This window comes from Pogoniulus pusillus, chromosome 39 (assembly GCF_015220805.1).
Source record: "Pogoniulus pusillus isolate bPogPus1 chromosome 39, bPogPus1.pri, whole genome shotgun sequence".
Lineage (NCBI taxonomy): Eukaryota > Metazoa > Chordata > Aves > Piciformes > Lybiidae > Pogoniulus > Pogoniulus pusillus.
This window is the reverse complement of record NC_087302.1, coordinates 4,370,080-4,396,006: the sequence shown is the minus strand read 5'-3', so window position 1 is coordinate 4,396,006 and position 25,927 is coordinate 4,370,080. Positions and strand designations below refer to the sequence as shown.

Genomic DNA, 25,927 nt, shown 5'->3' with positions numbered 1-25,927 from the left:
GGAAACAACCTTCAACCTCAGTGCCAGCATCAACCATTGCAAAACGTGTCAGAGCTGCCCAGCATTGCCAACTCTCACCAACCCCACTGGCAGATGGTGAAACTGAGGCAGGAGAGAGGCCAAGTGACTTGCCCCAGGCAAAAAGGCAAGTCAGTGGCAGAGCTCTGATTGCCAACCCTGCTCATCTGCCAGCCAATCCGGGACGCACTCTGGTCCCCTTCCCATGGCATCGCTCATCAGCATCACCCCAAAAACAGCTGGGGAAGCTCCTTCTGCCAGGCAGCAGCAGCAGCAGCAGCCCCTGGTGCTGGGAGAAGCCACTCCCAGGACCTGCCTCTGCGCCACGGGGAAACTATTTAGGGTGGAGATGTTCGGGGAGGGCTCCCAGACGCTGGAGGTGTCCGGTCTGTTATAGCGCAGGTGGAGCCAGCTCCAGCCACATTCTTGGCTTGGATTTTTTTTTTTTTCTTTCATTTCTTATTTTTTTTTAAAGTATTTCTTTTTAATTATTTTTTTTTTTAACATCAATTTTTTTTCCCCTCCCTCCCTGGGAGAACTTTTCAATGCCCCAGAGATGAGCCAAGCCAGGCCTCGCTATGCCGTCGAGCGTCCCGCGTACTCGGTCAGCCTCTTCGACGAGGAGTTTGAGAAGAAAAGCAGAACTTATCCCCTTGGGGAGAAGCTGAAAAACCATCTCAGGTAATGCAGAAAAGCAGAGGCAAAGAGGGCAGGGGCCAACCAGATTTGGTCTGGCATCAGGATGCACTTTGGACCTGGTTGGATTCAATGATCTTAAAAGGTCTTTTCCAACCGAAAGGATTCAATGGTTCAATCCTGTGATTCTATCCAGCTCCCACTGTTTTATCTCAGGGAGGCTCAGTTTATTCTGGGCAACTTTGGGAGATCATTTCAGGGCTCTGATAGATCAAAAGCAAAAGGATTCAATGGTTCAATCCTGTGATTCTATCCAGCTCCCACTGTTTTATCTCAGGGAGGCTCAGTTTATTCTGGGCAACTGTGGGAGATCATTTCAGGGCTCTGATGCATCAAAAGCAAAAGGATTCAATGGTTCAATCCTATGATTCTATCCAGCTCCCACTGTTTTATCTCAGGGAGGCTCAGTTTATTCTGGGCAACCTTGGGAGATCATTTCAGGGCTCTGATAGATCAAAAGCAAAAGGATTCAATGATTCAATCCTGTGATTCTATCCAGCTCCCATTGGTTTATCTTGGGGAGGCTCAGGTTATTTTGGGCAACTTTGGGAGATCATTTCAGGGCTCTGATGGATCAAGAGCAAAAGGATTCAATGGTTCAATCCTGTGATTCTATCCAGTTCCCACTGTTTTATCCTGGTGAGGCTCAGGTTATTCTGGGCAACCTTGGGAGATGATTTCAGGGCTCTGATGGATCAAAAGCAGAAGGATTCAATGATTCAATCCTGTGATTCTATCCAGCTCCCTTTTTTTTATCTCAGGGAGGCTCAGTTCATTCTGGGCAACTTTGGGAGACCATTTCAGGGCTCTGATGGATAAAAAGCACAGGAGGAATGCAAGCTGCACTCAAGCAAGTTGCTCTTCTGCTGCTGCTGCCAGGCTGTAAGGCAAAGGAGTGGAACAAGTGGCAGAGGGATCCAGGATTTGAGGAGGCTTTGTGGTTTCCAAGGTGTTATTAATAGTGGGAAAGAAAGGGGGAAAGAAAAGTAGAGCTGGAGATGTATGTGTGGGGATGTGGATTGCTGCTTTAAGCTTTTCAGCTGGGATTTCCTTTTATCAGCTTGCTGATTAAAATGATTACTGACCTTCTTAATAACCCTGCTTATCAGTGCCTTGGGAATTGAGCTTCATTCCTTGGAAACAGGCAGCAGCCACGCAGGAAAAAGAAGATCTTAGCAGGTAGAGATGGGAGCTACTCTGTCTGTCGACCTAGAAGCAGCCTTCTTCTTTCAGACACACTTGGGGTCCTCGACCAAGCACCTGAAATGCTTCACCTTTGGCTCTGTGCTGCTGCCCTTTGGATCTCTGAGCTGTGTCTCCTCCTTGCAGCTGACCTATTCCCTTTCTAAAGGGTATCAGGATGCTGGGGAGCTGAGTCCTACTCTCTGTGCAGGTTCTCCTTCCAGCTGTGCCACTGGGCACCTCTCACCAAGTCAGGAAGATCCTCACAGTACTCCTCCATGGCATGCCCAGAGTTAACCACCAGAGCCTTGCACTCCCTGGGAAGGGCTGAGCACCAAATGCTGGGCTGAGGATTTGGTGTGGGAGAAAGGCTGAGACATTCCTAGGAGGATCCTTCCTCGATCCTTCACCTGCTCTCTTCCCAACCCTCTTCCTTCCTTCTCTCTTGACTTATTTCTGTTCTGTTTCTCCTCCAGATGTTCAGCCTCCAGAGCCAAGCTCACCCTCTTTAGCCTCTTCCCAATCCTCGTGTGGCTTCCCAAGTACAAAATTAAGGACTACATTTTGCCTGATGTCCTCGGGGGGCTCAGTGCAGGGACGATCCAAGTGCCACAAGGTGAGTCACAAGGACTTTGGGGATCACCAAGAGGACTTTGCCAGTTCAAGTAGAGGTCTGCAGTTGATGGTCCAGTTCAACCCAGTCTCTATCTCCAACCTGGCTGTTCCTGTATTTCTCTGTGGTGCTCTTCCCTGCCCTCTTTGGGCTCTCCTACCCAGGAGGAGCAGCCCTGTGCTGTCTGCAGCACCTTCTGGGGGCTGCTGTGAGTGTGAGGAGAGCATGGGGCTGACAGCAGCTGCATGCACCTGGGTGACCTGCTTATTTCCCTTGTGTTTTCCAGGAATGGCCTTTGCACTGCTGGCCAATCTGCCTCCTGTCAATGGGCTCTACTCCTCCTTCTTCCCCTTGGTGACATATCTCTTCCTTGGTGGGATCCATCAGATGGTCCCAGGTAAGAGCCACAGGACCACAGGATCACAGGCTCATAGGATGTTAGGGGTTGGAAGAGACCCAAAGAGCTCATCCAGTCCAACCCCTCTGCCACAGCAGGACCAGGCAATCTAATTCAGGTCACACAGGAAGGCATCCAAACAGGCCTTGAAAGGCTCCAGAGAAGGAGACTCCACAACCTCTCTGGGCAGCCTGTGGCAGTGCTCTGGGACCCTTACAGTCAAGAAGCTCTTCCTCACGTTGAGGTGGAATTCCCTTTGCTGCAGCTTACATCCCCTTGTCCTATCACAGGACACAACTGAGAAGAGTTTGTCCCTTCCCTCTTGACTCCCAGCCCTCAGATACTTATAACCATTGATTATATCCCCTCTAAGTCTTCTCTTCACCAGACCAAACATCCCCAGGTCCCTCAGCCTCTACTCAGAGGGCAGTGCTCAGCCCCTTCAGCAGCTGCAGAGCATTGAGGCAGTTAAATACCAGCTGGGAAAACTTTGTGTGCCCCAAAACAGAGATGTTTGGGCAAGCCTGGCCCATCAAGGGTGTACAGGCTCCTTGCTTCTAGATGCAGAGCAGGATCTCAGCCCTGTGAACTGCTGCCACCTCTTGCCACAGGACTGGCTGCAGTGATGGGCTGGGTGACTCGGTCACCTCTGCAGGTGCCTGCCAGGTCGAGATGCCCTCTAGAGAGACCTACTGACATCACTGCCTTGTGCTGCAGGTACTTTTGCAGTCATCAGCATTATTGTTGGCAACGTCTGCAATGAGCTGGCTCCAGAGTCAGACTTCCAGTACTTCAACCACACCACCAACGAGACCATCATCAACACCACAGCCATGGAAGCTGCCAGGCTGGAGATCTCTGCCACCTTAGCCTGCCTGACAGCCATCATACAAGTAAGGGCTTCTTGCATGCCACCTCTGCTTTGTGCTCTGGCCACATGGAGTCAGCCAGGTTCTCTCCCCAGAGCAGAGATGTTCTAGCAGGAGATGCTAGAAGAGGCCCCACTTCTGAGTGGGTGGTGCCTCAGCAGGGAAGTTTTGGGTGGGCTTGGGTGTGAAACTCTCTGACCCAACTCACACTGGTGGGATTGTGAGCTCCAGGTGTGCAGCTGGGACTCGATGACCTCAAAGGTCTCTTCCAACCTCACCGGTTCTATGATTCTGTGACTAGCCAAGGGTGAAGCCAGCAGCCAGGGATGACAGCCAAACGCTCTGCAGCTCTCCTCTCCCCATCCCTGCTCTGGCACAGCCAGCTCAGCCCAGCCCATGCCATGGCTACGTGGGAGGGGTGGATCTTCTCCCAGAGGAGCAGCCTGCCCAACGCGGGCGCGTTTGGGCTGCACACCTCGCCCTGGCAGGCTGGCATGCCTCTAACACCACCTTGTCTGTCCTCCTCTAGCTGTGCCTGGGATTCGTGCAGTTTGGCTTTGTTGCTATCTACCTCTCAGAGTCTTTCATCAGGGGCTTCATGACAGCAGCAGGGCTGCAGATCCTCATCTCCGTGCTCAAGTACGTCTTCGGCTTGACAGTCCCATCTTACACCGGGCCCTTAGCTATCGTCTATGTAAGTGGGGGCTCTGGCCAGGGACCTTCCCTGCACCTCCTCCCCCCAGTGACCACCAGCACTGCCACTCCTGCAAGGCCAAAGGGGGCTTGGAGAGAAGGGAAGGGAGGAGGGATGGGGCATGCTGCCGTCTGCACCACCCCCAGCCCAGCACACCCCTGCAACATCTGGGCCCTTCTCTGCCAGTTTCTAACCAGAGGCAGTGAAATGGGGCTGGGATCTGGGCAGAGCATGAACTGTGCTGCTTTACTGCAGGAGCCTTGCACGATGGTGAGCAAGAGAAGCTCTTGCTGTGAGCAGGCCTACCCATTCCTGGCCTTTCCTGCATCTCCCATGGGTGCATCCTCCCTTGATGCAGCCAGGACTGCATCTAACCAGACAGCACAAACCTGGGGCCAGTGGCTGGGCTCACAGACCCAGGGCCAGTTGCTGGACTCACAGACCCAGGGCCAGTTGCTGGGCTCACAGACCCAGGGCCAGTGGCTGGGCTCACAGACCCAGAGCCAGTGGCTGGGCTCACAGACCCAGAGCCAGTGGCTGGGCTCACAGACCCTGGGCCAGTTGCTGGGCTCACAGACCCAGGGCCAGTGGCTGGACTCTCAGCAGTGGGATTCTAGCATTTTTCTCCCCCTTGTCACATCTCAGGGTGTCTGCAGCTGACTATGGTAACAAATGACCTCCACTGTGCTGTCCACAGGATTGTCTTTGGTTCCCCATGACATCTTCTCCTTTTCTCTCCCCTTCAGACATTCATTGATATTTGTAAAGGTCTGCCCCAAACCAATGTGGCCTCCTTGGTCTATGCCTTGGTCAGTGCTGTGCTCCTGGTGATTGTCAAGGAGCTCAACTTAAAGTACATGAAAAAGATCCGGATGCCCATCCCCATGGAGATCATCATCGTAAGTGCTGCGTGAGCTGTCCCTCCAGGAGACAGTTTCTAGCCTCACCTCTCAGCCCTGGGACACCCACTTCTGCTCACAGAGGGCTCAGCACATAGAGCATCTACCTAGTGAACAGGACACAGGGCTTGGGGCCAGAAATTGAGCCATCCTCACAGAGGGTACAATGGTTGGACTCAATGACCTCAGAGGTCTTTTCCAACCAAAACCATTCTGTGCTACCTCTGCTGCCCTGTACCTGCATCTCGGTAATGCTGAAGATGAGGAACATAACTCCTGGTGGGAAGGTTCTCTCCTTTCCCTAGCCCAAATTGGATGCTGATTTCCAGTGTCAGCCCCAGAACCCATCAGGCTTAGTCCTCCTGAGAGAGCTCAGGCTCCCTCTGCTCCCTGCTCTTCCATTCTCTGTGCTTTCAGGTCATTGTCGCCACCGCGATCTCTGGCAGCTTCAACATGCCTGAGGAGTATGGCATGCCAGTTGTTGGAAAGATCAGCATGGGGTGAGTGCATGAGCAGGTCTGACACAACTTCCAGATCATTTTCCTTCCTCCTTCCTCCCTGGAGAACACCTCACTCTTCCCTGCTGTATGACAGTCCCCTTCCAGGGCTGTTATGCAGCACTGCTGCTGCTGCACCCTGTTGTGCAACTGCCACCAGCCACTCAAGTTGCCCGCAGTGCAGCCCAGGATTATGTCACTCCTCAACACACAAGTTTCTCCCCCACCTCTCCAAGCATCCAGACACTGCTGTCACAACTGCTCCTCACCTCTTCTCTGAGTGCAGGTTCCCAGCACCCACCCTGCCCCTGGTGACCAAGTGGAAGGACATGATTGGCACAGCTTTCTCCCTCGCCATCGTGAGCTACGTCATCAACCTGGCCATGGGGAGAACACTGGCAGCCAAGCATGGCTACGACGTGGACCCCAACCAGGTAATGCTTGCACTGGGAGGACACAGCCCAGGAGAGTTCCCTTTGCTCCCAGGCATGAAAGGAAAAGCTCCCTGCAGGACCCAGGGTTAGCGGCTGTGAGGGACCTCCAGAGATCATCAAGTCCAAGCCCCCTGCCAAAGCAAGGTCACCTAGGGCAGGCCACTCAGGAACACATCCAGGTGTATTTTGAAAGCCTCCAGAGAAGGAGACTCCACAACCTCTCTGGGCAGCCTGCTCCAGCACCCTCACTGTAAACAAGAGAGCTTTCAAACATGCTCTGCTCCAAACAGCTCTGCTGCTCCTGTGCGTGCAGGCTCAGGTGGCACCTTGCCCTGTGGGGCTGGAAAGGACATGGTAGCTCCATCTCCTGTGGTCTGGAGAGGACCTGCAAAAGGGAAGCAAGCCTTAGGCTGAGCTCTCTGCTCTGCTCTGCCTCCAGACCTGAGAGAGGGAGCATTTCTGCAGGTTGTTGGAGCATAACGAGGCACAGGAACTTGCCAGTGAGCAGAGAAAGACCTGGATTCCTGGGGTGTCACCTAGCTACTGTGAGAGGCAGGACATCAAATAATCCTATTTCATCATCACTGGCACAGTGGCAGCTTTCAACAACAGCCACACATACCAGCTGAAGCCCTGCCCTCAGTGTGTCAACAGATGACAACGTGTTTATGTGGAACTGTGATTCCAGGTTTCCCTGGTGTACCAGAGCCCATCCCAGCTCTTACTGGAAGGAAGGGGTCTGGGAAACACTGCAGGGAACTCAGATCCCTTCCCTGGCCACACAAACCCCAGCCTCAGGCACTGACTTGCTGCCTGGCAGCTGCCAGGTTGGCAGGGCAGTGACCATTCCTCCATCTCCACAGGAAATGCTGGCCCTGGGCTGCAGCAACTTCTTTGGATCCTTCTTCAAAATCCATGTGATCTGCTGTGCTCTCTCCGTCACTCTTGCTGTCGATGGGGCAGGAGGGAAATCACAAGTCAGTGCCTTCTCCTCCTCCTCTTTCCTACCAGACCCTCCTTGACCACAAAGCTCTGCAGCTGCTGCATGCTGCCAGCTCTGGAGAAGCTCCACAGAGGAGCTCTTAGTAAAGCAGAATTTCCTCCCTCCCCAAACCCATTTTGGTCCCCAGATGGTTCTTTGGGTTGCTTGCAGAAGTAGGGCTGTAAGTCTGCATTCTCAGTCTGGCTTCTCCAACTGAGCAGAGCTGCCATGTGAGGGGAGTTTGGGGTTGTCTCTGAGCTCTGCAACATCACAGAGTCACAGAGCTTTAGAGGTTGGAAGGAACCCCCAGAGACCATCAAGTCCAAATCCCAGCCAACATCAAACACTGCAGCCACCAATTGTGCTGTTGGCTGAAGAAGCAGGAGAGGAAAGACCCAGAGTGGGGGTCAGGAAGACCCTGCCTGTTTGCTGAGGTGACTTCTTTCTTTTGCTGTAGGTGGCAAGCTTCTTTGTGGCCTTGGTGGTTATGGTGACCATGCTGGCTCTGGGGATCTACCTCGAACCTCTTCCAAAGGTAAGACAAACATCTGTGCAAACAGCTCAGCCATTGCATCACACTCCACACGCCCAAGGGGAGGCAGAGTCCTGATCCAAAAAGCCCTGATGCAAACTGCTGCTCAGCACAGCTTGTTCCTGGCCTGGGGTCCTGTCTGCACTCAGTCTCTGGGAGCAAGGACAGGCTAAATGATGGTGCTCAGATCCAAGTGAGATCTCTGTGAACATCATCACAGGCTCACAAGATGTTAGGGACCCAAAGAGATCATCCAGTGCAACCCCCCTGTCACAGCAGGACCACACAATCCAGCTCAGGGCACACAGCAACACATCCAGACAGGCCTGGAAAGGCTCCACACAAGGAGACTCCACAACCTCTCTGGGCAGCCTGTGCCAGGCTCTGGGAGCCTTTCAGCCAAGAAGTTGCTCCTTGTGTGGAGCTGGAACTTCCTGTGCTGCAGCTTCCATCCATTGCTGCTTGTCCTATCCAGGGAGCAGTGAGCAGAGCCTGTCCCCCCTCCTGACCCCCAGCTCTCAGAGAGTTATAAACCTTTATCAAATCCCCTCTCAGTCTTCTGTTCTCCAGACTAAGCAGCCCCAGGGCCCTCAGCCTCTCCTCCTCAGGCAGTGCTCCAGTTCCCTCATCATCCTTGTAGCCCTCCCTTGGACCCTCGCCAGTAGATCCCTGTCCCTCTTCACCTGGGGACCCCAAACCTGAAGGCAGTACTCAAGATGAGGTCTCACCAGGGCAGAGTAGAGAGGGAGAAGAACCTCCCTTGATCATCCTTTGCCATTCCCTGGTGGTATCTGGAGCAAGGAAGACAAAGGCTGCAGGCAGCATCTCCTGCAAGATGTGGCACATTCTGATCCCATCCTCTCTCCTCCACAGTCTGTCCTGGGAGCCCTCATCGCAGTGAACCTGAAAAACTCCCTCAAGCAGCTGGCTGATCCCTTCTACCTGTGGAAGAAGAGCAAGCTGGACTGTGTGAGTGCCTGAGAGTGGGTGGGAGGCATCCACCAACCTTCTGCTGCCAGCTCAGCCCATGGCTGTGTGAGGCAGGGCAGGGAGAACTGTGTGGACCCCCAGCAGGCATCTGGGGCCAGAAGAATGGTTTGCTGTCTGCAGCTGCCTGCAGGGAGGCTGTAGCCAGGTGGGGTTGGGCTCTTCTGCCAAGCAAGCAGCAACAGAAGAAGGGGACACAGCCTCAAGCTGTGCCAGGGCAGGTCTGGGCTGGATGTTAGGAGGAAGTTGTTGGCAGAGAGAGTGATTGGCATTGGAATGGGTTGCCCAGGGAGGTGGTGGAGTGGCTGTGGCTGGAGGTGTTTCAGCCAAGCCTGGCTGGGGCACTTAGTGCCATGGTGTGGTTGGTTGGGCAGGGCTGGGTGCTAGGTTGGGCTGGCTGAGCTTGGAGCTCTCTTCCAACCTGCTTCATTCTATGATATTCTATGATATTCTGTGATATTCTATGAGTGCCCAGCAGGAGGAAGCTTTCCCTCTCCTGGTGTGATTCTCCTTCCAACTCACACATTCACAGATTGCATCAGGTTGGAAGAGACCCTCAAAGCTCATCTTGTCCAACCTCCCTGCAAGTCAGCAGGGACACATCCAATAGAGCAGGCTGCCCAAGGCCACACCAAGTCTGACTTTGAATGTCTCCAGGGATGGGACTTCAACCACCTCTCTGGCCAACCTGCTGCAGTATTTTACCACTCTGCTTGCCAAGAACTCCCTCCTGATGTCCCTGCTCTGGTTTCAAACCATTGCTCCTCATCCCATCAGCACAGCCCCCTTCTAAACAGTCCCTTTCCAACCTTCCTGTAAGTTCCCTTTCAGATATCAAAACGCAGCTCTAAGGTCTCCCTGCAGCCTTCTCTCCTCCAGGCTGAGCAGCCCCAACGAGGTCCCACGCAGCGGCGGCAGAGCTCGTCCTGCCCAGCTGAGCACCCTCCTGCTCGGTGCACATATCAGAGAGGTCTGAACTATTACCTGCTGTGTTTAAATGCCAATCAAACGGTGGGAGCCTGTTTGCCCAGAACTAGCCAAACCGGCCCTGCTCAATATCTAGGAGTCATGACTTCAAAACTCACACAATAGCCCTCCAGGGTGAGGAGAGCCCTTCACAGCGATAAGGACTCCAGGCACTGGTTGATGTATAAACCCAGGCAGGGGGTGTGGGGGAGTGGGAACGGAATTTGGATGTGTCTGACATAAAAAGACAGTGTTTGAACAGGGCTCCCACGGCTGAGGGCTGTGTGTGTGGACACGCAGCCAATATCCTCTCAGGTCCTGGTGAGAGACCTCGCCGGAGGTACCAGGAGTGCAGAGGGGCTGGCCTCAGTCATCCTGAGCTTCCCCAGAATGGAACCAGGGAATGGGTTGGGAGGGACCTTAAAGATCAGCCACTCCATCCTTCTGCCATGGGTAGAGACATCTCACCCTAGCCCAGGCTGCTTAAAGACTCACCCAGCCTGGTCTTGAACACCTCCAGGGAGGGGACATCCACAACCTCCCCAGGCAACCTGTGCCAGTGTCTCCCCACCCTCACTGCAAAGAATTTCTTCCCAATATCCAGTCTCAATTTGCCTTCCTCAAGCTTCAATTCACTGCCTCTTGTCCTATTACTACAGTCCTTGTTGAAAGTCCCTCCCCAGCTTTCTTGTAGCCCCTTTCAGGTACTGGAAAGCTGCTATAGGTCTGTTCTGAGAGGTGCTGGAGAAGAGATGGGTTGGCAGGCAGAGGCTGTGATCATGACATGATGGCACATTCCTGCTACAAACAAGTGGTCCATGCTTAGGAGTGAGCCCAGCAGACTGAGAGGACCAGAGATGTGAGAGGCCTGAGCTGAGATGGTCATGCAGGCAAGGGCTGGCAGGGTGGGAATGCTGCTGATGGGAAGCTGGGATTCCCTGTTGGGAATCATCTATGGCAATGTAATCACCTCTCTGAAGGAGCTCTGCCTTGTGGGTTAGCTTTGGGAGCTCATGTCAGGGCAGCCTGATGGGCTGCACAGCCCCTAGCCCATAGTCTGGACTGGTCCCTGAGTGGATGGTAGAGAGAGCAGAGCTGCAAAGTGTTGTGTGAAGAACACCCTGCCAGCGTTGTCTCTGCCAGATGTGCTGACCAGCTGTCAGAAACCCTTTGGTTTGCCCCACGGGCAGCATCTGGCACAGCCAGCCCCACTGCCCCAGCTGTGCTGTGTCTCTGTGGAGCTGCTGGAACAAACCTTGTGGTGCCAGCAACTCTGCAGAGCCCAGAGGTGCAGAGACTGGGGACTGAGCAGATGCCAAGGGAGTGAACTGCATTCCCCTGACCTTAATCTCCTTGGAATTTGAACTAGATTCAGTGTCCTGTCCCAAAATGGGGGAACACTGCCTCTGAGTGATGTCAGACCATGGGTGTTCACTATCCCAACTCTGGCTGTGTTTCAGTGGCAGGGATCACACCACAGACACAGCCCAGGGGAAGCCTGCATGGGGGCAAGCTCTGACTTAACCATTCATACACAAAAGGCATCAAAATTAAGGTGCTGAAGTCATCAGAGTTACTCTGCTTTGAGCCAAGGTCAAAGTTAGGTTGTATCAGTCTTGAGAATGGGATTATAACAATATCATAACCTGATCATGATCCTCAGAGGGTATCTAAGGATCACAGAATGGCTTAGGTTGAAAGGAACCATCCAGTTCCAACCCCTCTGCCATGGGCAGGGACACCTCCCACCAGCCCAGGTTGCTCAAGGCCTCCTCCAACCTGGCCTTGAACACTTCCAGCAAGAGATCATCCCCAATCTCCTTGGGCAACCTATTCCAGTGTTTTCCCACCCTCACTGCAAGGAATTTGTTCCTCTCCTCCAGTCCAAATCTCCCCCTCTCTGTATGCAGACAGATGCCTGAGTGCTGACAAATGAAAATGCCAAGGGTCAGAGCACTGAGCTGAGAGGAGGAGCAGGTCTTGGTCATCAAATCTGCTCTGTGTTCAGGTCATTTCTAGATAGTTGCTCATCCCTCCTGAAGTGTCCTGAGTGAGCCCAGGAGGTTCCTTGGGGCTGGGAGCAGTCACTGAGCTGCAGATGGTGTCTGGGGTGCAGGAATCTTTCCTTGGCTAGGTAGGCTGATGGATAGGTTTGGGGCTGAAGGACTGTGCAGGGTGTTCATGCAGCTGTGCAGAAATGCACTGCTTGCTTGTCTGGCTGAAAAAGTGAGGCTTCTGGCAAGCTTCCCAGCAGGGATGTGTCAGAGGAAACATGCAGTAAACTGTCACTAGAGTAGCTGCAGAACTCTACACTTTGGCCTTTTGCAGCAGCAGAAGTGTGGCCAGCAGGGCCAGGGAGAGGATTCTCCCCCTCTGCTCTGCTCTGCTGAGACGCTACCTGGAGTCCTGCCTCCAGCTCTGGAGCCCCTGGGACAAGAGGGATGTGGAAATACTGGAGAGTGTCCAGAGCAGGGCCAGGAGGATGCTGAGAGGCTGCAGCAGCTCTGCTGTGAGCACAGACTGCAAGAGTTGGGGCTGTGCAGGCTGGAGCAGAGGAGGCTCCCAGGGGACCTTCTTGTGGCCTGCCAGGATCTGAAGGGGGCTACAAAAAATCTGGGGACGGACTTTTGAGGCTGTGAGGGAGTGGCAGGAGTGGGGGGAATGGAGCAAAGGTGGAGGTGGGGAGAGTGAGGCTGGAGGTGAGGAGGAAGTTGTTGAGCAGGAGAGTGGTGAGAGGCTGCAATGGGTTGCCCAGGGAGGGGGTTGAGGCCCCATGGCTGGAGGTGTTTGAGGCCAGGCTGGCTGAGGCTGTGTGCAGTCTGCTCTAGGGTAGGGTGTCCCTGGGCATGGCAGGGGTTTGGACTGGCTGCTCCTTGTGCTCCCTTCCAACCCTGCCTGATTATATGATGCTATGACCTTCAGTTGTGTGGTTCTTGAGGTCCAGAACATCAGTACAGAGCCATTTGCCATCCATCACCATTCTTGAGCCCATGGTCCAGCAAAATACTGGGTTCAGTTTTGGGAGTCTCACTCCAAGAAGGACATTGAGGAGCTGGAGCAAGTCCAGAGAAGGGCTCCAAAGCTGGGGAAGGATCTGGAAAACAGGGCTGAGAAGAAGCAGCTGAGGGAACTGGGGGTTGTTTAGTCTAGAGAAGAGGAGGTTTAGGGAAGACCTCATTGCTCTCTGCAGCTCCCTGAAAGGAGGTTGGAGTGAGGTGGGAGTTGGTCTCCTCTGCCTAGTATCAGGTGATACTGTAAAGGAGATGGCCTGAAATTGTGCCAGGGCACCTTTAGGTTGGATATCAGCAACAATTTCTTTGCTGCAAGAGTGGTCAGGGGTTGGCACAGGCTGCCCAGAGAGGTGGTGGAGCTCCCATCCCTGGAGCTGATCAGAAACCTGTAGCCATGGCACCTGGGGGTGAGGTTTGGTGGGCACGGTGGTGTTGGGTCAATGGTTTGGCTCAAGGTTGATAGCAGGGTTGGATATCAGCAACAATTTCTTTGCTGCAAGAGTGGTCAGGGGTTGGCACAGGCTGCCCAGAGAGGTGGTGGAGTTCCCATCCCTGGAGCTGTTCAAGAAACCTGTGGCCATGGCACCTGGGGGTGAGGTTTGGTGGGCACGGTGGTGTTGGGTCAATGGTTTGGCTCAAGGTTGATAACAGGGTTGGATATCAGCAGCAACTTCTTTGCTGCAAGAGTGGTCAGGGATTGGCACAGGCTGCCCAGAGAGGTGGTGGAGTTCCCATCCCTGGAGCTGTTCAAGAAACCTGTGGCCATGGCACCTGGGGGCAAGGTTTGGTGGGCACAGTGGTGTTGGGTCAATGGTTTGGCTCAAGGTTTATAACAGGGTTGGATATCAGCAACATCTTCTTTGCTGCAAGAGTGGTCAGGGGTTGGCACAGGCTGCCCAGAGAGGTGGTGGAGTTCCCATCCCTGGAGCTGATCAGAAACCTGTGGCCATGGCACCTGGGGGCGAGGTTTGGTGAGCATGATGGTGTTGGGTCGATGGTTGGGCTCAGGGATCTCAGAAGGCTTTTCCAACCAAAACAACCCTATGATTCCATGGAAATGATGTGCCCTGCTCTTCTCTTCCTGCAGCTGGTCTGGCTGGTGAGCTTCCTGTCTGCTTTCTTCCTGAGCCTTCCCTACGGAGTCGCTGTGGGTGTGGGGTTTTCCGTGCTGGTTGTGGTTTTCCATACCCAGTTGTAAGTAGTGGTGTAGCTCCCAAAATAAAAAGGGGGGAGGGAAAAAAAAAAAGCAAGCCAGGAGAGGAGTCAAAATCTCCCAGTTGCAGGATAAATGACAGATGATTGTTATTTTTTATGCCCAACCTCTGGCCCATGTCTTGAAGGAACCTGTGGCAGGAGCCTGGGGGAGTGCAGGTGTCCTCCCTGGCCCCTGGAATGTGCAAACAGGAATGGCAGGAGCTAATTTACTGCCTGCATTCCCACTCCTGTGCAGGCTGAGCAATGTGCACATCCCAAGGCAGAGGAAGGTATTTACTTCAGCACAAAAAAAAAAAGCTACCCTGCAGAGGCTCCCAGCAGAAAATCCTGCTGGGGAAAAGCCATGAGCAGAGAGCAGGGCTGAAGTTTTCATCCCAGTTTTTAATCCATCAAAGCTCTTTATTAGTATTTCCCAGTCTGGGATCTCAAACTGCTGACTCTGTAGGCTCTGCAGGGGTGAAGACTGAGCAGTTTCATGCAGCCAATGTTCAAATCTCCTGGGGTGGAATGTGAAGCAAAGCAGTTTTCATCCCTGGCAGTGTTCACTCTAACCCTGCTCACCTCTTTTCTCCTAGCCGTAACGGCTCTACCCTGGGCCAGGTAACTTCCACTGACATCTACAAGAACCCAAAAGCCTACAGCAAGGTGAGCAGAAGCTAAAACCCACTCAGAGAAAATGCTTTTCTTTGCCACCAGTACCCAACATGATCAGGAAAACTCAAGTCCCAGTTTCTGCTCCAGCAAGGCAGTTTCAGTATAAGTTGGGGACTGAGCTGTTGGAAGGGAGAGAAGGGGAAAAGGATTTGGGGATCCTGGTGGATGGGAGGGTGAGCATGAGCCAGCAGTGTGCTGTGGTGGCCAGCAGAGACAATGCCATTCTGGGGTGGATTAGAAGGGCTGTGGTTAGTAGGTTAGTAGGAGAGGTTCTCCTGCCTCTCTGCTCTGCCCTGCCCTGGTGAGGCCACATCTGGAGTACTGTGTCCAGTTCTGGGCCCCTCAGTTCAAGAGGGATAGAGAACTGCTGGAGAAAGTCCAGCACAGAGCCACAGAGATGCTGAAGGGAACGGAACAGCTCTGTTAGGAGGAGAGCCTGAGGGAGCTGGGGCTGGGAGCTTGGAGCAGAGGAGCTGAGAGGTGACCTCAGCAATGGTTACCAATATGTGCAGGTGAGTGGCAGGGGCTGGAACCAGGCTCTGCTGGGGGATGCCAGTGCCAGCACAAGGGGCAGTGGTGGAAGCTGAGGCAGAGGAAGTTTCATTTAAACATGAGGAGGAATTTTTTTCCCTGTGAGAGTGACAGAGCCTGGCACAGGCTGCCCAGGGAGGCTGTGGAGTCTCTCTCTCTGCAGATATTCAAAACTCACCTGGATGTGTTCCTGTGGATCTGCTCTGGGTAATCATAGAACCATAGAATCAAGCAGGCTGGAAGAGAGCTCTAAGCTCAGCCAGCCCAACCTAGCACCCAGCCCTGCCCAACCAACCAGACCATGGCACTAAGTGCCCCAGCCAGGCTTGGGTTCAACACTCCCAGGGATGGCAACTCCACCACCTCCCTGGGCAGCCCATTCCAATGCCAACCACTCTCTCAGTGAAGAACAAGATGTTACTCTGGCAGGGGGCTTGGACTGGCTGAGCTTTGGAGGTCCCTTCCAGCCCCTGACATTCGGTGACTCCGTTTGCTGCTTGGTTCAGGTGTAGCAGCAGAGCTGCCCTTCAGTTTGCCCTTCCCACTTAGCTGCTGCCCAATCTCCCAGCCAGCCTGCACCTCACCACACCTCATCTGGCCTGGTTTCAGCTCTCGTCTCTGTTGCAGGCACATGAAGTTAATGGGATTAAAATAGTGACCTACTGCTCCCCGCTCTACTTTGCCAACTCAGAGATATTCCGTGAGAAGATTATAGCCAAGGTGAGCAATGCCCTGACTAAGGGCTGCTGGCAGCCCATCCCAGCTGGCCCTTGCTCCCTCCTCCATGGCTGTGTGCAGATGAGTAAGCCCAGGATGACCACAGAAGATGGTCACATCCATCCTCTGCTCTCGCACCCCTTTCCTCCTGATCTTCAGGGTTGTTTGTAACCTCATTGGAGAGGTGTTTAAAAGGAGGCTGCATGAGGTGGTGAATGCCATGGGTTAGTTAATCAGAAGGGTTAGGTGCTAGGTTGGACTCAATGATCCCAGAGGTCTGTTTGTAACCTCACTGGAGAGGTGTTTAAAAGGAGGCTGCATGAGGCACTGAGTGCCATGGGTTAGTTAATCAGAAGGGTTAGGTGATAGGTTGGACTCAATGATCCCAGAGGTTTGTTTGTAACCTCATTTGAGAGGGGTTTAAAAGGAGGCTGCATGAGGCACTGAGTGCCATGGGTTAGTTAATCAGAAGGGTTAGGTGATAGGTTGGACTCAATGATCCCAGAGGTTTGTTTGTAACCTCATTTGAGAGGGGTTTAAAAGGAGGCTGCATGAGGCACTGAGTGCCATGGGTTAGTTAATCAGAAGGGTTAGGTGATAGGTTGGACTCAATGATCCCAGAGGTCTGTTTGTAACCTCATTGGAGAGGTGTTTAAAAGGAGGCTGCATGAGGCAGTGAATGCCATGGGTTAGTTAATCAGAAGGGTTAGGTGATAGGTTGGACTCGATGATCCCAGAGGTCTGTTTGTAACCTCATTTGAGAGGTGTTTAAGAGGAGGCTGCATGAGGCACTGAGTGCCATGGGTTAGTTAATTAGAAGGTATTGGGTGATAGGTTGGACTCAATGACCTCAAAGGTCTCTTCCAACCTGACTGATTCTGTGATTCAGTGATTCTGTTATGCCTAACCCTGGCAGTTATTCCCCTTCCAAGCTCTCTGCCAATGCAGAGTCATCCTGTGACTGCAAGTACCAAGTTGCTGCTGATGTTGTTGGTTGGGCCATGAAGATCATCTTGCTCCAGCTGGGGCTGTCCACATGCCACAGGCAGGAAAGAAAAAGCAGCTCCAGCCTGTGGTGCTGATGAAGTTTCTTCTCAAAGAGAACTTTCCCTTTTTTTCCCTCCCCACAGACAGGGGTGGATCCTGGCAAAGTCTTCTTAGCCAGGAAGAAATATGTGAAGCAGCAGGAGAAGGGGACAGCAGCAGCAGCACCACCTAAGCTGCCAAAACTCTTCCTGAGGCAGAACAAGGTAACTCAGTTTGGGTTCCTGTGCTGGCAGACTCCAAGCCCCCAGCACACAGCTCCTCCTGACACAAGGTTTTCTGCACTGTCTTCCTACCCACATTTACCACCTCTTGCCTTCTGTCCTTCTCACCTACCTCTGCTCTAAACAGCCAAACCCTTAAGCTGCAGGAGCACTGCTCTGGCAGGGGGGCTGGACCAGATGATCTTTCAAGGTCCTTTCCAGCCTCTGACATTCTATGAGCCTATGAAATAGCTGGGAACAAAAAAGCTGCAGAGATGGCTCCAGCAGCAACACGGTGAATGATTTGCTGGAAACTGGGCTTGCCCTCTCCCCCTCTCTCTGAGCATGCATCTGTGGCAGCATTTCAGTTCCCTCTTTACCCTGCTCTTGTCAGACCCCACTTGCAGTCCTGGGTGCAGTTCTGGAGCCCCCACCACAAACAGGACATGGAAGCGTTGAAGCCAGTCCAGAAGAGGCCACCAAGATGCTGAGAGGGCTGCAGCAGCTCTGCTCTGAGGACAGGCTGAGAGAGTTGGGGCTCTGCAGCTTGGAGAAGAGAAGGCTTGGAGGAGACCTTGGAGTGATCTTCCAGGATCTGAAGGGATCTCCAGGAGGGCTGGGGAGGGACTATTGACAAGGTCTTGTAATGAGAGGATGAGGAGGAATGGGTTTGAAGTGGCAGAGGGGAGATTGAAAGTGGATGTTAGGAAGAAGTTGTTTGCAGTGAGGGTGGTGAGAGACTGGCACAGGTTTCCCAGGGAGGTGTTCAGGGCCAGGTTGGATGAGTCCTTGAGCAACCTGTTCTAGTGGGAGGTGTCCCTGCCTATGGCAGGGGGTTGGAACTGGCTGAGCTTTGAGCTCCCTTCCAACCTAAACCACTCTATGATTCAAAGGGCCCTTTAGAAGCACATTCCCACTCACCAGTGTCCTGAGCTGACGGTGCCCCTCTGCTTCACTGCAGACCTTGTCTTTGCAAGAGCTCCAGAAAGACTTTGAAGGCAGTGCTCCAACAGACACCAACAACAACCAGACAACTGCCAACGGTGCCAGCATCTCCTACGTCACATTCCAACCACTGCCCAGCCGTGCTGGGCAAGTGCACACCTCCAGTGAGCTGGGCAGCACCACTGCTCTGCAAGGAAGCACCTTCAGTGTCATCCCTACAGCAGAGGTTGACCCTGTGATGACAGCACCACCCTACATCAGCTTCCACACCATCATCCTGGACATGAGTGGAGTGTGTTTTGTTGACCTCATGGGCACAAAAGCACTGGGCAAGGTCAGTTCTGTACCAGCAACTTATCACCCAGGCAGCTTCTGCTTTCTTGGGCAGCTCAGATGAAGATTTTACCTTCCTCCATGGAAGGTTTGTGTGGCTTTGTCCTTCAGCATCCCCAAGACACCTGTAAAGCCCTGGATGAAAGACTTGCTGTATAAACACAAAGCTGGAGCAGCAGTGTTACTAATCCTCTCTCTTCCTCCTCTCATCCTTTCTAGCTGTGTTCCAGTTATCAGAAGATTGGGATTAAAGTGTTCTTGGCAAATGTGCAGGGTAAGAATCCACAAAGAACACATTCCCGTGGGATCTCCTCCCATTTCTGTGCTCCTGACAGACAGGAACTTGCCTGCAAACTCTGCAAGCTCTCAGCCTTTCATTGAACCAAGCCAGAGCAGATAAAAGAGAACAGAAGGAAAGGGCAGAGGGGGGAAACACTGCTGTGTGTGTGTGAAATGTGTCCTTTCCTCTGGGAAGTGACAGGACTGGAACACCTCCACATGCAGCATGGAGAAAAATAGATCCCTACACTCTCACAATGGCTTTAAGCTGGAAGAGGTCAGATTTAGAGTGGGTACCAGGAAGAAATTCTTGATGTGGTCCTGTGTTAGCTGAGCTGGATTGTGTGGTCCTGCTGTGGCGGGGGGGTTGGACTGGATGATCTCATTAGGTCCCTTCCTACCCCTAATATCCTGTGAGCCTGTGACAGTGAGGGTGGTGAGACACTGAAACAGGTTGCCCAGGGAGGTTGTGGATGCTCCCTCCCTGGAGGTGTTCAAGGCCAGGTTGGATGAGGCCTTGAGCAGCCTGGGCTGATGGGTTGGAGCAGAGGATCTTTAAGGTCACTTCCAACCCATTCCATGATTCTGTGACTTCTGTAGCAAATCTGCTTCTTGCCCATGCATCCCAAAATCTGCTTCTTGCCCATGCATCCCAACCATGCAGCCAGTACAGGCTGGGAGGTGATCTGCTGGAGAGCAAATCTGTGGAGAGGGACCTGGGAGTGCTGGTGGGCAACATCCATGGCACAGCAATGTGCCCTGGTGGGCAAGAGGCCAATGGGATCCTGGGGGGCATTAAGCAGAGTGTGTCCAGCAGACCAAGGGAGGTTCTCCTGCCCCTCTACTCTGCCCTGCTGAGACCTCATCTTGAGTACTGCCTTCAGGTTTGTGCTGCCCAGTTGAAGAGGGACAGGGATCTGCTGAGAAGAGTCCAAGGGAGGGCTATGAGGATGATGATGGGACTGGAGCACTGCCTGATGAGGAGAGGCTGAGAGACTTGGGGATGCTCAGTCTGGAGAACAGAAGACTTAGAGGGGATTTGATAAAGGTTTATAACTATCTGAGGTCTGGGGGTCAGGAGGGGGGTGCAGGCTCTGCTCACTGCTCCCTGGGATAGGACAAGCAGCAAGGGATGGAAGCTGCAGCACAGGAGGTTGCAGCTCAACACAAGGGGGATCTTCTTGCCTGGAAGGGTCTCAGAGCCCTGGCACAGGCTGCCCAGAGAGGTTGTGGAGTCTCCTTGTGTGGAGCCTTTCCAGGCCTGTCTGGATGTGTTGCTGTGTGCCCTGAGCTGGATTGCCTGGTCCTGCTGTGGCAGGGGGGGTTGCACTGGATGATTTCTTTGGGTCCCTTCCAACTCCTGACATCCTGTGAGCCTGTGATCCCAACCTTGCTTTAGCTCAGAGGACCACTGCCAGCCATGCACACCTTTAAGAGCTTCTTTGGTTCCTTTCCTGTTCATCTACCTCTCCTTTCCCCAGCCCAGGTGTACAACGACATCAGCACGGGAGGGGTCTTTGAGGAAGGAGGCCTGGACCCAAGTCACATCTTCCTGACAATCCACGATGCTGTTTTGTTTGCACTGGCAAACATCAAAGAAGTTGTCCACCCTCCCATCCTAGAAGAGGTAAAGTTGCTCCCCAGCCTTTCCCCTGCTCACAGTCCTGTGCCATTAGGCTGTGTCAGCACAAAGGGAAAACAACAACTCAATACTGCACCTAATAAAGGCTCCTGTTTATCTCAGGTGGTAAAGGTCTAAATCCAACAGAATATTTCATGCCTTAATTCTCATGTATGGGCCAAGCCCCAGCTCAATTCAATGGCAATTCAGGAGTCTAAATGTGTTTAAGGGTGGTTTGGATGTGGTGCTTAGGGATAGGCTGGACTGGATGATCTTGGAGGTCTCTTCCAACCTGGCTGATTCTATGATATGGTTGAAGGTGAATCTTGTAAAGTAGGGTTCTAGGTTGGATTTGGTGCTCCTGAGGGGCTTTGCCAGCCTGGATGTTTCTATGATCCTGTGATATGTCTTCTGCACACCCTTAACTTGGAGACGAATGCTGTCCCAGCCTGCAGAAGCCAAAAGAGCTCTGCCCTCCCTTTGGTGTGGGCTGGAACACACAGCTGCACAGAAAGGCAGGATTTGGCCCTCAGAAATGAAAACAAAGCAAAGCAAAAGCACAAGCTCCTGTCCTCCAATGGCCTCAGCATCCCTGAACGCTTCCCTTGGGTGGGAGGAGAAGAAGCCAAGGCAGGCTGTGGCACGTGCTGCTGGCACAGGGTCACCGAGGCTGTTCCCTCAAATATGGGTCAGTTTATTGCATGATAAGAGGAGGTGGAACCAGAGCAGTGCTAGCTCAGGAGCAGAAGGTATCTCCTATCTCAGCTGAGAGATATGCTAAGTGCCAGGTCAGCCAGAGGTGAAAAACAACTGAAACAGGACTCCTGCTCTGCCCCTTCCTCCTGGGCATTTCCCTTGGAGCCTGTGTGTGATGCTCTGAGCCTGCCTCAGTTGCTGCTTTCAGTCACAGAATCACAGAACCTGAGAGGATGGAAGTGACCTCCAGAGATCATCGAGTCCAACCCCCCTGCTAAGGCAGGATCCTTTCCATCCTGCACCACTCTGCTTACTCCTGGATTTGATTCTTTCCTGCACAGAAGCCTCCTCAGACAGAGCTCTCCATCTACGACGAGTCTGTGGATGAAAGCAGTGCAGACTTCAAGAACCTGGAGGAGGTTAGTGCCAGGGGTCACTTCTTCAGCCATGGCCATCGGGTGGAAAGCAGAAGTCGTGGCTGGGGTGGGCTAGATGGGGAGTCCCCAGCACTGCTGCCAGGCAAAGTGCAATAGGAATGCTTGAAAAGTGAGCTCCAAAAGTCATTTCACATCCCTGCTGTGAGCTCTGGTAGGCACCTGCATGAAGGAGCTCCTGGGCTTGCCCACGGGAGAATCCTTTCTCCACTCTGGGCCACACAGCTCAGGGTCACACTCGGTTCTGTAGCCTCCACCCACTGGGATGAACTTGGAGAACCAGATGTAGCTCGAGGCCAAAAGAAGGCTCAGCAGTCAGGCTTCCAGCACAGACTTTGTCAGTGTTGAAGTGATTTGCATGCACTGGGCCCCTGCAAGAAGATACTTTCCAAAGCTGACCTTCCTCATGCTGTCCAGGCAGAGCTGGAAGCAAAGCAACCTTCCCACCACCAGTCGTGGAGGAGGGCTAGGGAGGGCTGGAGCTTCTGGTGGCCTTTCTCTGGGTGACTGAGTGACTGCTGAGCTGTGTTGCTGGGTTGGTGCCACAGCATCAGCCCTAACCCAGGCTGCCTTCTGTATCCTTTAGGAGATGTTTGGAAGCATGTTCCACTCAGAGACCCAGACAGCTCTGTGAGCACAGAGGGAGCATCAGCATGTGGGCAAACCCTCCTGAACAGGCTCCTCTCTCCCATCCCTTCGTGAAGAGCTGCGCTTCCACCTGGGGATACAATGTTTGCAAAGCAAGAGGCTATCGCAGCTCTTGAACTGATAAATTCCTCCCTCCCTCCTGCTCTACTTCTGGTATTCAGAGCAAAGGACTCTGGAGCAGGCAAGAGAAATCCAGGGAAGCAGGAACTCAGGAAATGCCATCTGGTTAATTAGAGAAGTTCATCTGCAGGCAGGTGCCTCCAGCCGGGGGGCAATTAGTCATTAACGCCAAGAGCTCTCTTTTGTCTCACACAGTTGCACTCTTCTGCCCACACAGGCATCACCTCATCCGGGCAGCCCCTTCCTTCTTTCCCCTCTTTTCCTGGTGAAGTGAAACACAAGCAAATTCTGAGGGCTTTCCAGGGCTGTGAGTCATGAGCAAAAGCAGCTCCTGCAAGGTGCAGAGCTGCAGCCTGTGCAAGGCAACCTTTTCAAACGTGCACTGAGCTTTGGGGTGTCTGCCCAGGAGGTGCAAACCCCTGAATTCACTCCCCTGTGTACCACCAGCCCTGCTTTCCCCACAGCTTTCTCCTCTTCCATGACCCCCTGCACGGTTCTCTCTGCGAGCCAGCATCCCAAAATCTACTGCCTCACCCCAATGCTGTGTTTCTGATCCCTTGAAGAGCCTGGTACTTCATCTCAGCAGGGCTAGTGTCTGCATTCCAGTCTTTCTTTTCTTACTGATAGGATGAGTTTGTAATCAGCAATAGGAATTCCTTGTTACTGGGTGCTATGTGCACAAACCACCCTGCCTGCCCAGTGCACTATGTCCTCAAGAGCCAGGGGCCAGCTCCAGTGCACTGAATATGTGCTCATAAGACCCAGGGTCCAACTCTAATGCATTGAATATGTGCTCAAAAGATCCAGGGCTCAGCTCCAGTGCATTGAATATGTGTTCAAAAGACCCAGGGTCCAGCTCCAGTGCATTGAATATGTGTTCAAAGACCCAGGGTCCAGCTCCAGTGCATTAAATATGTGCTCAGAAGACCCAGGGTCCAGCTCTAATGCATTGAATATCTGCTCAGAAGACCCAGGGTCCAGCTCTAATGCATTGAATATCTGCTCAGAAGACCCAGGGCTCAGCTCAAATCCCCTCTGAAGTGTTTCCTCTGAGTGAACTGTGCTTTGGCAAGGCTCAGACTGTGCATGGTATCGAGAGCATTTATCCTAAGGCTGTTTGGACTCTTCCCATCTTCTTGTGGACTGGAGCAACAAAGAGCTTTAGGTGCAGCCCATGCATAGGGAAAGATGTGGGTTTTTTTTCCCCCCAAATCGTTTTGATCCCACATTCAAGGTCAGGGCAGGAAGCCTTTTCTGCACACTTCTCCTGGTGTCAGAGCAGCAACTACACTGAAATGTGAGGGTATTTTATGCCAGGTAAGGGGACAGCCCAAAGTGCCACCCTGGTGACAAGCTCTCAAACACCTGCTTGTGCAGGAAGAAAAAGCTCCTGCCCAGCATCTGATGCTTCCATAACAATCCTCTGCTACATATTTGATGTTGTTCACTCTAACTCACCACAGACCAATGCCACCAAGACCATCTACCTCCCAGGCAAACAAGCCTGCCTCACTAAGCCAGAGACAGACAGCTGAGATCTTCATCATTTCCCCAAACCTGACATTCTTTTGTATTTCAGTGCTGGTTTAAAGTTTCCTTTTCTGATGCCTTCCCTTCTTACCCAGTGCTGATGTTGTGGCAGTAAGGACAAGCAGACAACATAAAGCCTGCAAGGTCTAAGCGTAAGCCCAGGGTTAAAGGGACCCTTCCTTCTTTGGTGCATTTCAACCTCCCAAGTGGCTTTTATGAAGAGGAGACTATAAAAACCCAAATGAATTGCAGATAGAGGCACACCTTGGTATGGCTTCAGTTGCAATGGAAGCAATCTTCTGGTGCTTGAAACTGCAAATCTTCCTAGAAAGCATTTCCAGCAGCAGGGGTTGAAAACACGAAAGGCTCAATGAGCCAGAAAAGAAAGCAGCAACAGAAGCAAAACTGAACCAAGTTTGTTATTCTCCCAGGAATGCAAGAAATAAAAGAGTTGCCTTAATCATGGAAGTAAAATATAATCTTTTAAAGTTATTTCTGGTTTAATACTCTAAGATGTTAAAGCTCTTAACAAGCCTTAAGTGCGCCAAGCCTTAAGCGTAGAGTTTCGAAGTGCACAGGATGCAACTGAGCTGATTCTCTAAGCAGGTTGCTGGAAGGTTTTCTGGGGAGAGGAAAAAAGTGGAGGCTTTCCCACAGCTCCCAGGTGTCCCATTTTTAAGGAAAACAGAGCTTCAGGAAGCATCCAGAGCTAGACAACCTGAAAGGAAACAACAGCAGAGCCCTGCCAGCTTCGTTTTATAGAACAGCTCATTAACTAAGTCACCATTTCTCTACCTCAGTTTCTGATGATGTGGTACAGGAGAGAGTAATAAAACCAAAGAGGCTTAGTTACCAAAAGGGAAAAAAAACCCCAAATCACTTACTAATGATTATTAGTTATTTTTAATCTTAGACAACAGTGATTTTTCCTCCCCGCCAGAGCCATGTGTGGCCTGATCTATAAGCTAAAGTCAAGAGCTAAAATCCTCTTAAATTGCCTTTGAGGGTGATGACTCCTGGGCTTTTGTTACTGCCTGAGTGCTCCTTTCACTGGCTTGTTGGCCAAAAGCAAGAAGCTGGGGCAATGGGAGGAGAAATCTCCTTCAGGAGCTGATCAATATTAGTGGATCTCTGAGGTGGCAGCCCTTCATTCAGTGGTAATCATAGGAGGCTGATTTCACAGTCTCAGGGCCTGAAAGGACAAATGCAGGAAGGCTCAGAAGCAACAGATCAGAGATGAAAGACAGATTTGTCTTCTTGGAGTTCCTATCAGCAAAAGGGATGGGATGGCAACAGAGGTGGCTGGAAAGGAGCAGCAGAGATAGCTGAGAAGGAGCAGCAGAGATAGCTGAGAAGGAGCAGCAAAGACAGCTGGAAAGGAGCAGTAAAAACAGCTGGAAAAGAGCAACAAAGACAGTTGGAAAGGAGCAGCAAAGACAGTTGGAAAGGAGCAGCTCAGTGAATTCTGACCCAAGGAGGAGGAGAACCTCATTTCTGGCATCACAGCCCAATCTGTGGGCAAACTGCATGGCTGGGGTTGGGGAGGGGGGCACAAAGTGGCCAGTTCAAAGCCTTCATTTCCCAGTGCCCAGGAAAGAGAGTGAGAGAAGGTCAAATTTACACTGGGGTAGGAATAAAATCTTACTTCCAGTGTCCCTTTATTGCTTTTAAGATCCCAGTGACATCCATGTGTAACAGCTTTGAAGCCTTACTTGCTGAGTGCATGATGCATAACCAGCTCAGAAATGTAATTTATTTAATTTAATATTGGTTTTGTTCTCTCTCTTTTTTTTTTTTTTCCCTTTTTGATAATAAAGAACATGTGGACAATCATCTGCTCCTTCTGCTGATTCCAAAGCAGCCTTCCCACAGCAGCTCCAGTCTGGTGTTAAGCATCTTCAGAGTGTTTATGCCATAGGAAGATGAGATAAACCTTCAAATGCAGTAAAGGACAGCTGTTAAGGAGAGGAGAAGCAATTTTTCACCATGCTCTGTGGTGAAGCCAGGCAGGCAGTGATGGATTTTGCAATCCAGCTGGATTTAAACCCTAACAAGAGTTGGGCTGGCACACCCCAGGGTGCACCACCATGCCTGGCTTGGCCTGGTCCTGCCTAACCAGCATCCTCCTACCCAACTTGTGGCCCCAGTGAGCCCAGGAGGTGGTTAGTCCCCATGGGTAC

The 25,927-nt window shown here is 52.4% G+C and overlaps 1 protein-coding gene across 1 annotated transcript in view; it reads left to right on the top strand.

Annotated features, from left to right (window-relative positions):
• Positions 1-22,235, top strand: part of SLC26A9 (solute carrier family 26 member 9) — a 30,638-nt gene extending 8,403 nt beyond the window's left edge. Inside the window, exons 2-21 of the mRNA XM_064173552.1 lie at positions 555-699; positions 2,373-2,512; positions 2,796-2,906; positions 3,624-3,799; positions 4,305-4,469; positions 5,216-5,368; positions 5,786-5,868; positions 6,152-6,299; positions 7,163-7,276; positions 7,739-7,816; positions 8,687-8,782; positions 13,865-13,971; positions 14,568-14,637; positions 15,805-15,897; positions 17,025-17,144; positions 18,103-18,420; positions 18,639-18,693; positions 20,180-20,325; positions 21,357-21,434; positions 22,036-22,235. Of these exons, the coding sequence (XP_064029622.1) occupies positions 575-699; positions 2,373-2,512; positions 2,796-2,906; positions 3,624-3,799; positions 4,305-4,469; positions 5,216-5,368; positions 5,786-5,868; positions 6,152-6,299; positions 7,163-7,276; positions 7,739-7,816; positions 8,687-8,782; positions 13,865-13,971; positions 14,568-14,637; positions 15,805-15,897; positions 17,025-17,144; positions 18,103-18,420; positions 18,639-18,693; positions 20,180-20,325; positions 21,357-21,434; positions 22,036-22,083 (2,424 nt within the window). The 5' untranslated portion in view covers positions 555-574 and the 3' untranslated portion in view covers positions 22,084-22,235. The remainder of the gene's footprint in view (positions 1-554; positions 700-2,372; positions 2,513-2,795; positions 2,907-3,623; positions 3,800-4,304; positions 4,470-5,215; positions 5,369-5,785; positions 5,869-6,151; positions 6,300-7,162; positions 7,277-7,738; positions 7,817-8,686; positions 8,783-13,864; positions 13,972-14,567; positions 14,638-15,804; positions 15,898-17,024; positions 17,145-18,102; positions 18,421-18,638; positions 18,694-20,179; positions 20,326-21,356; positions 21,435-22,035) is intronic.
• Positions 22,236-25,927: the final 3,692 nt, after the last annotated feature.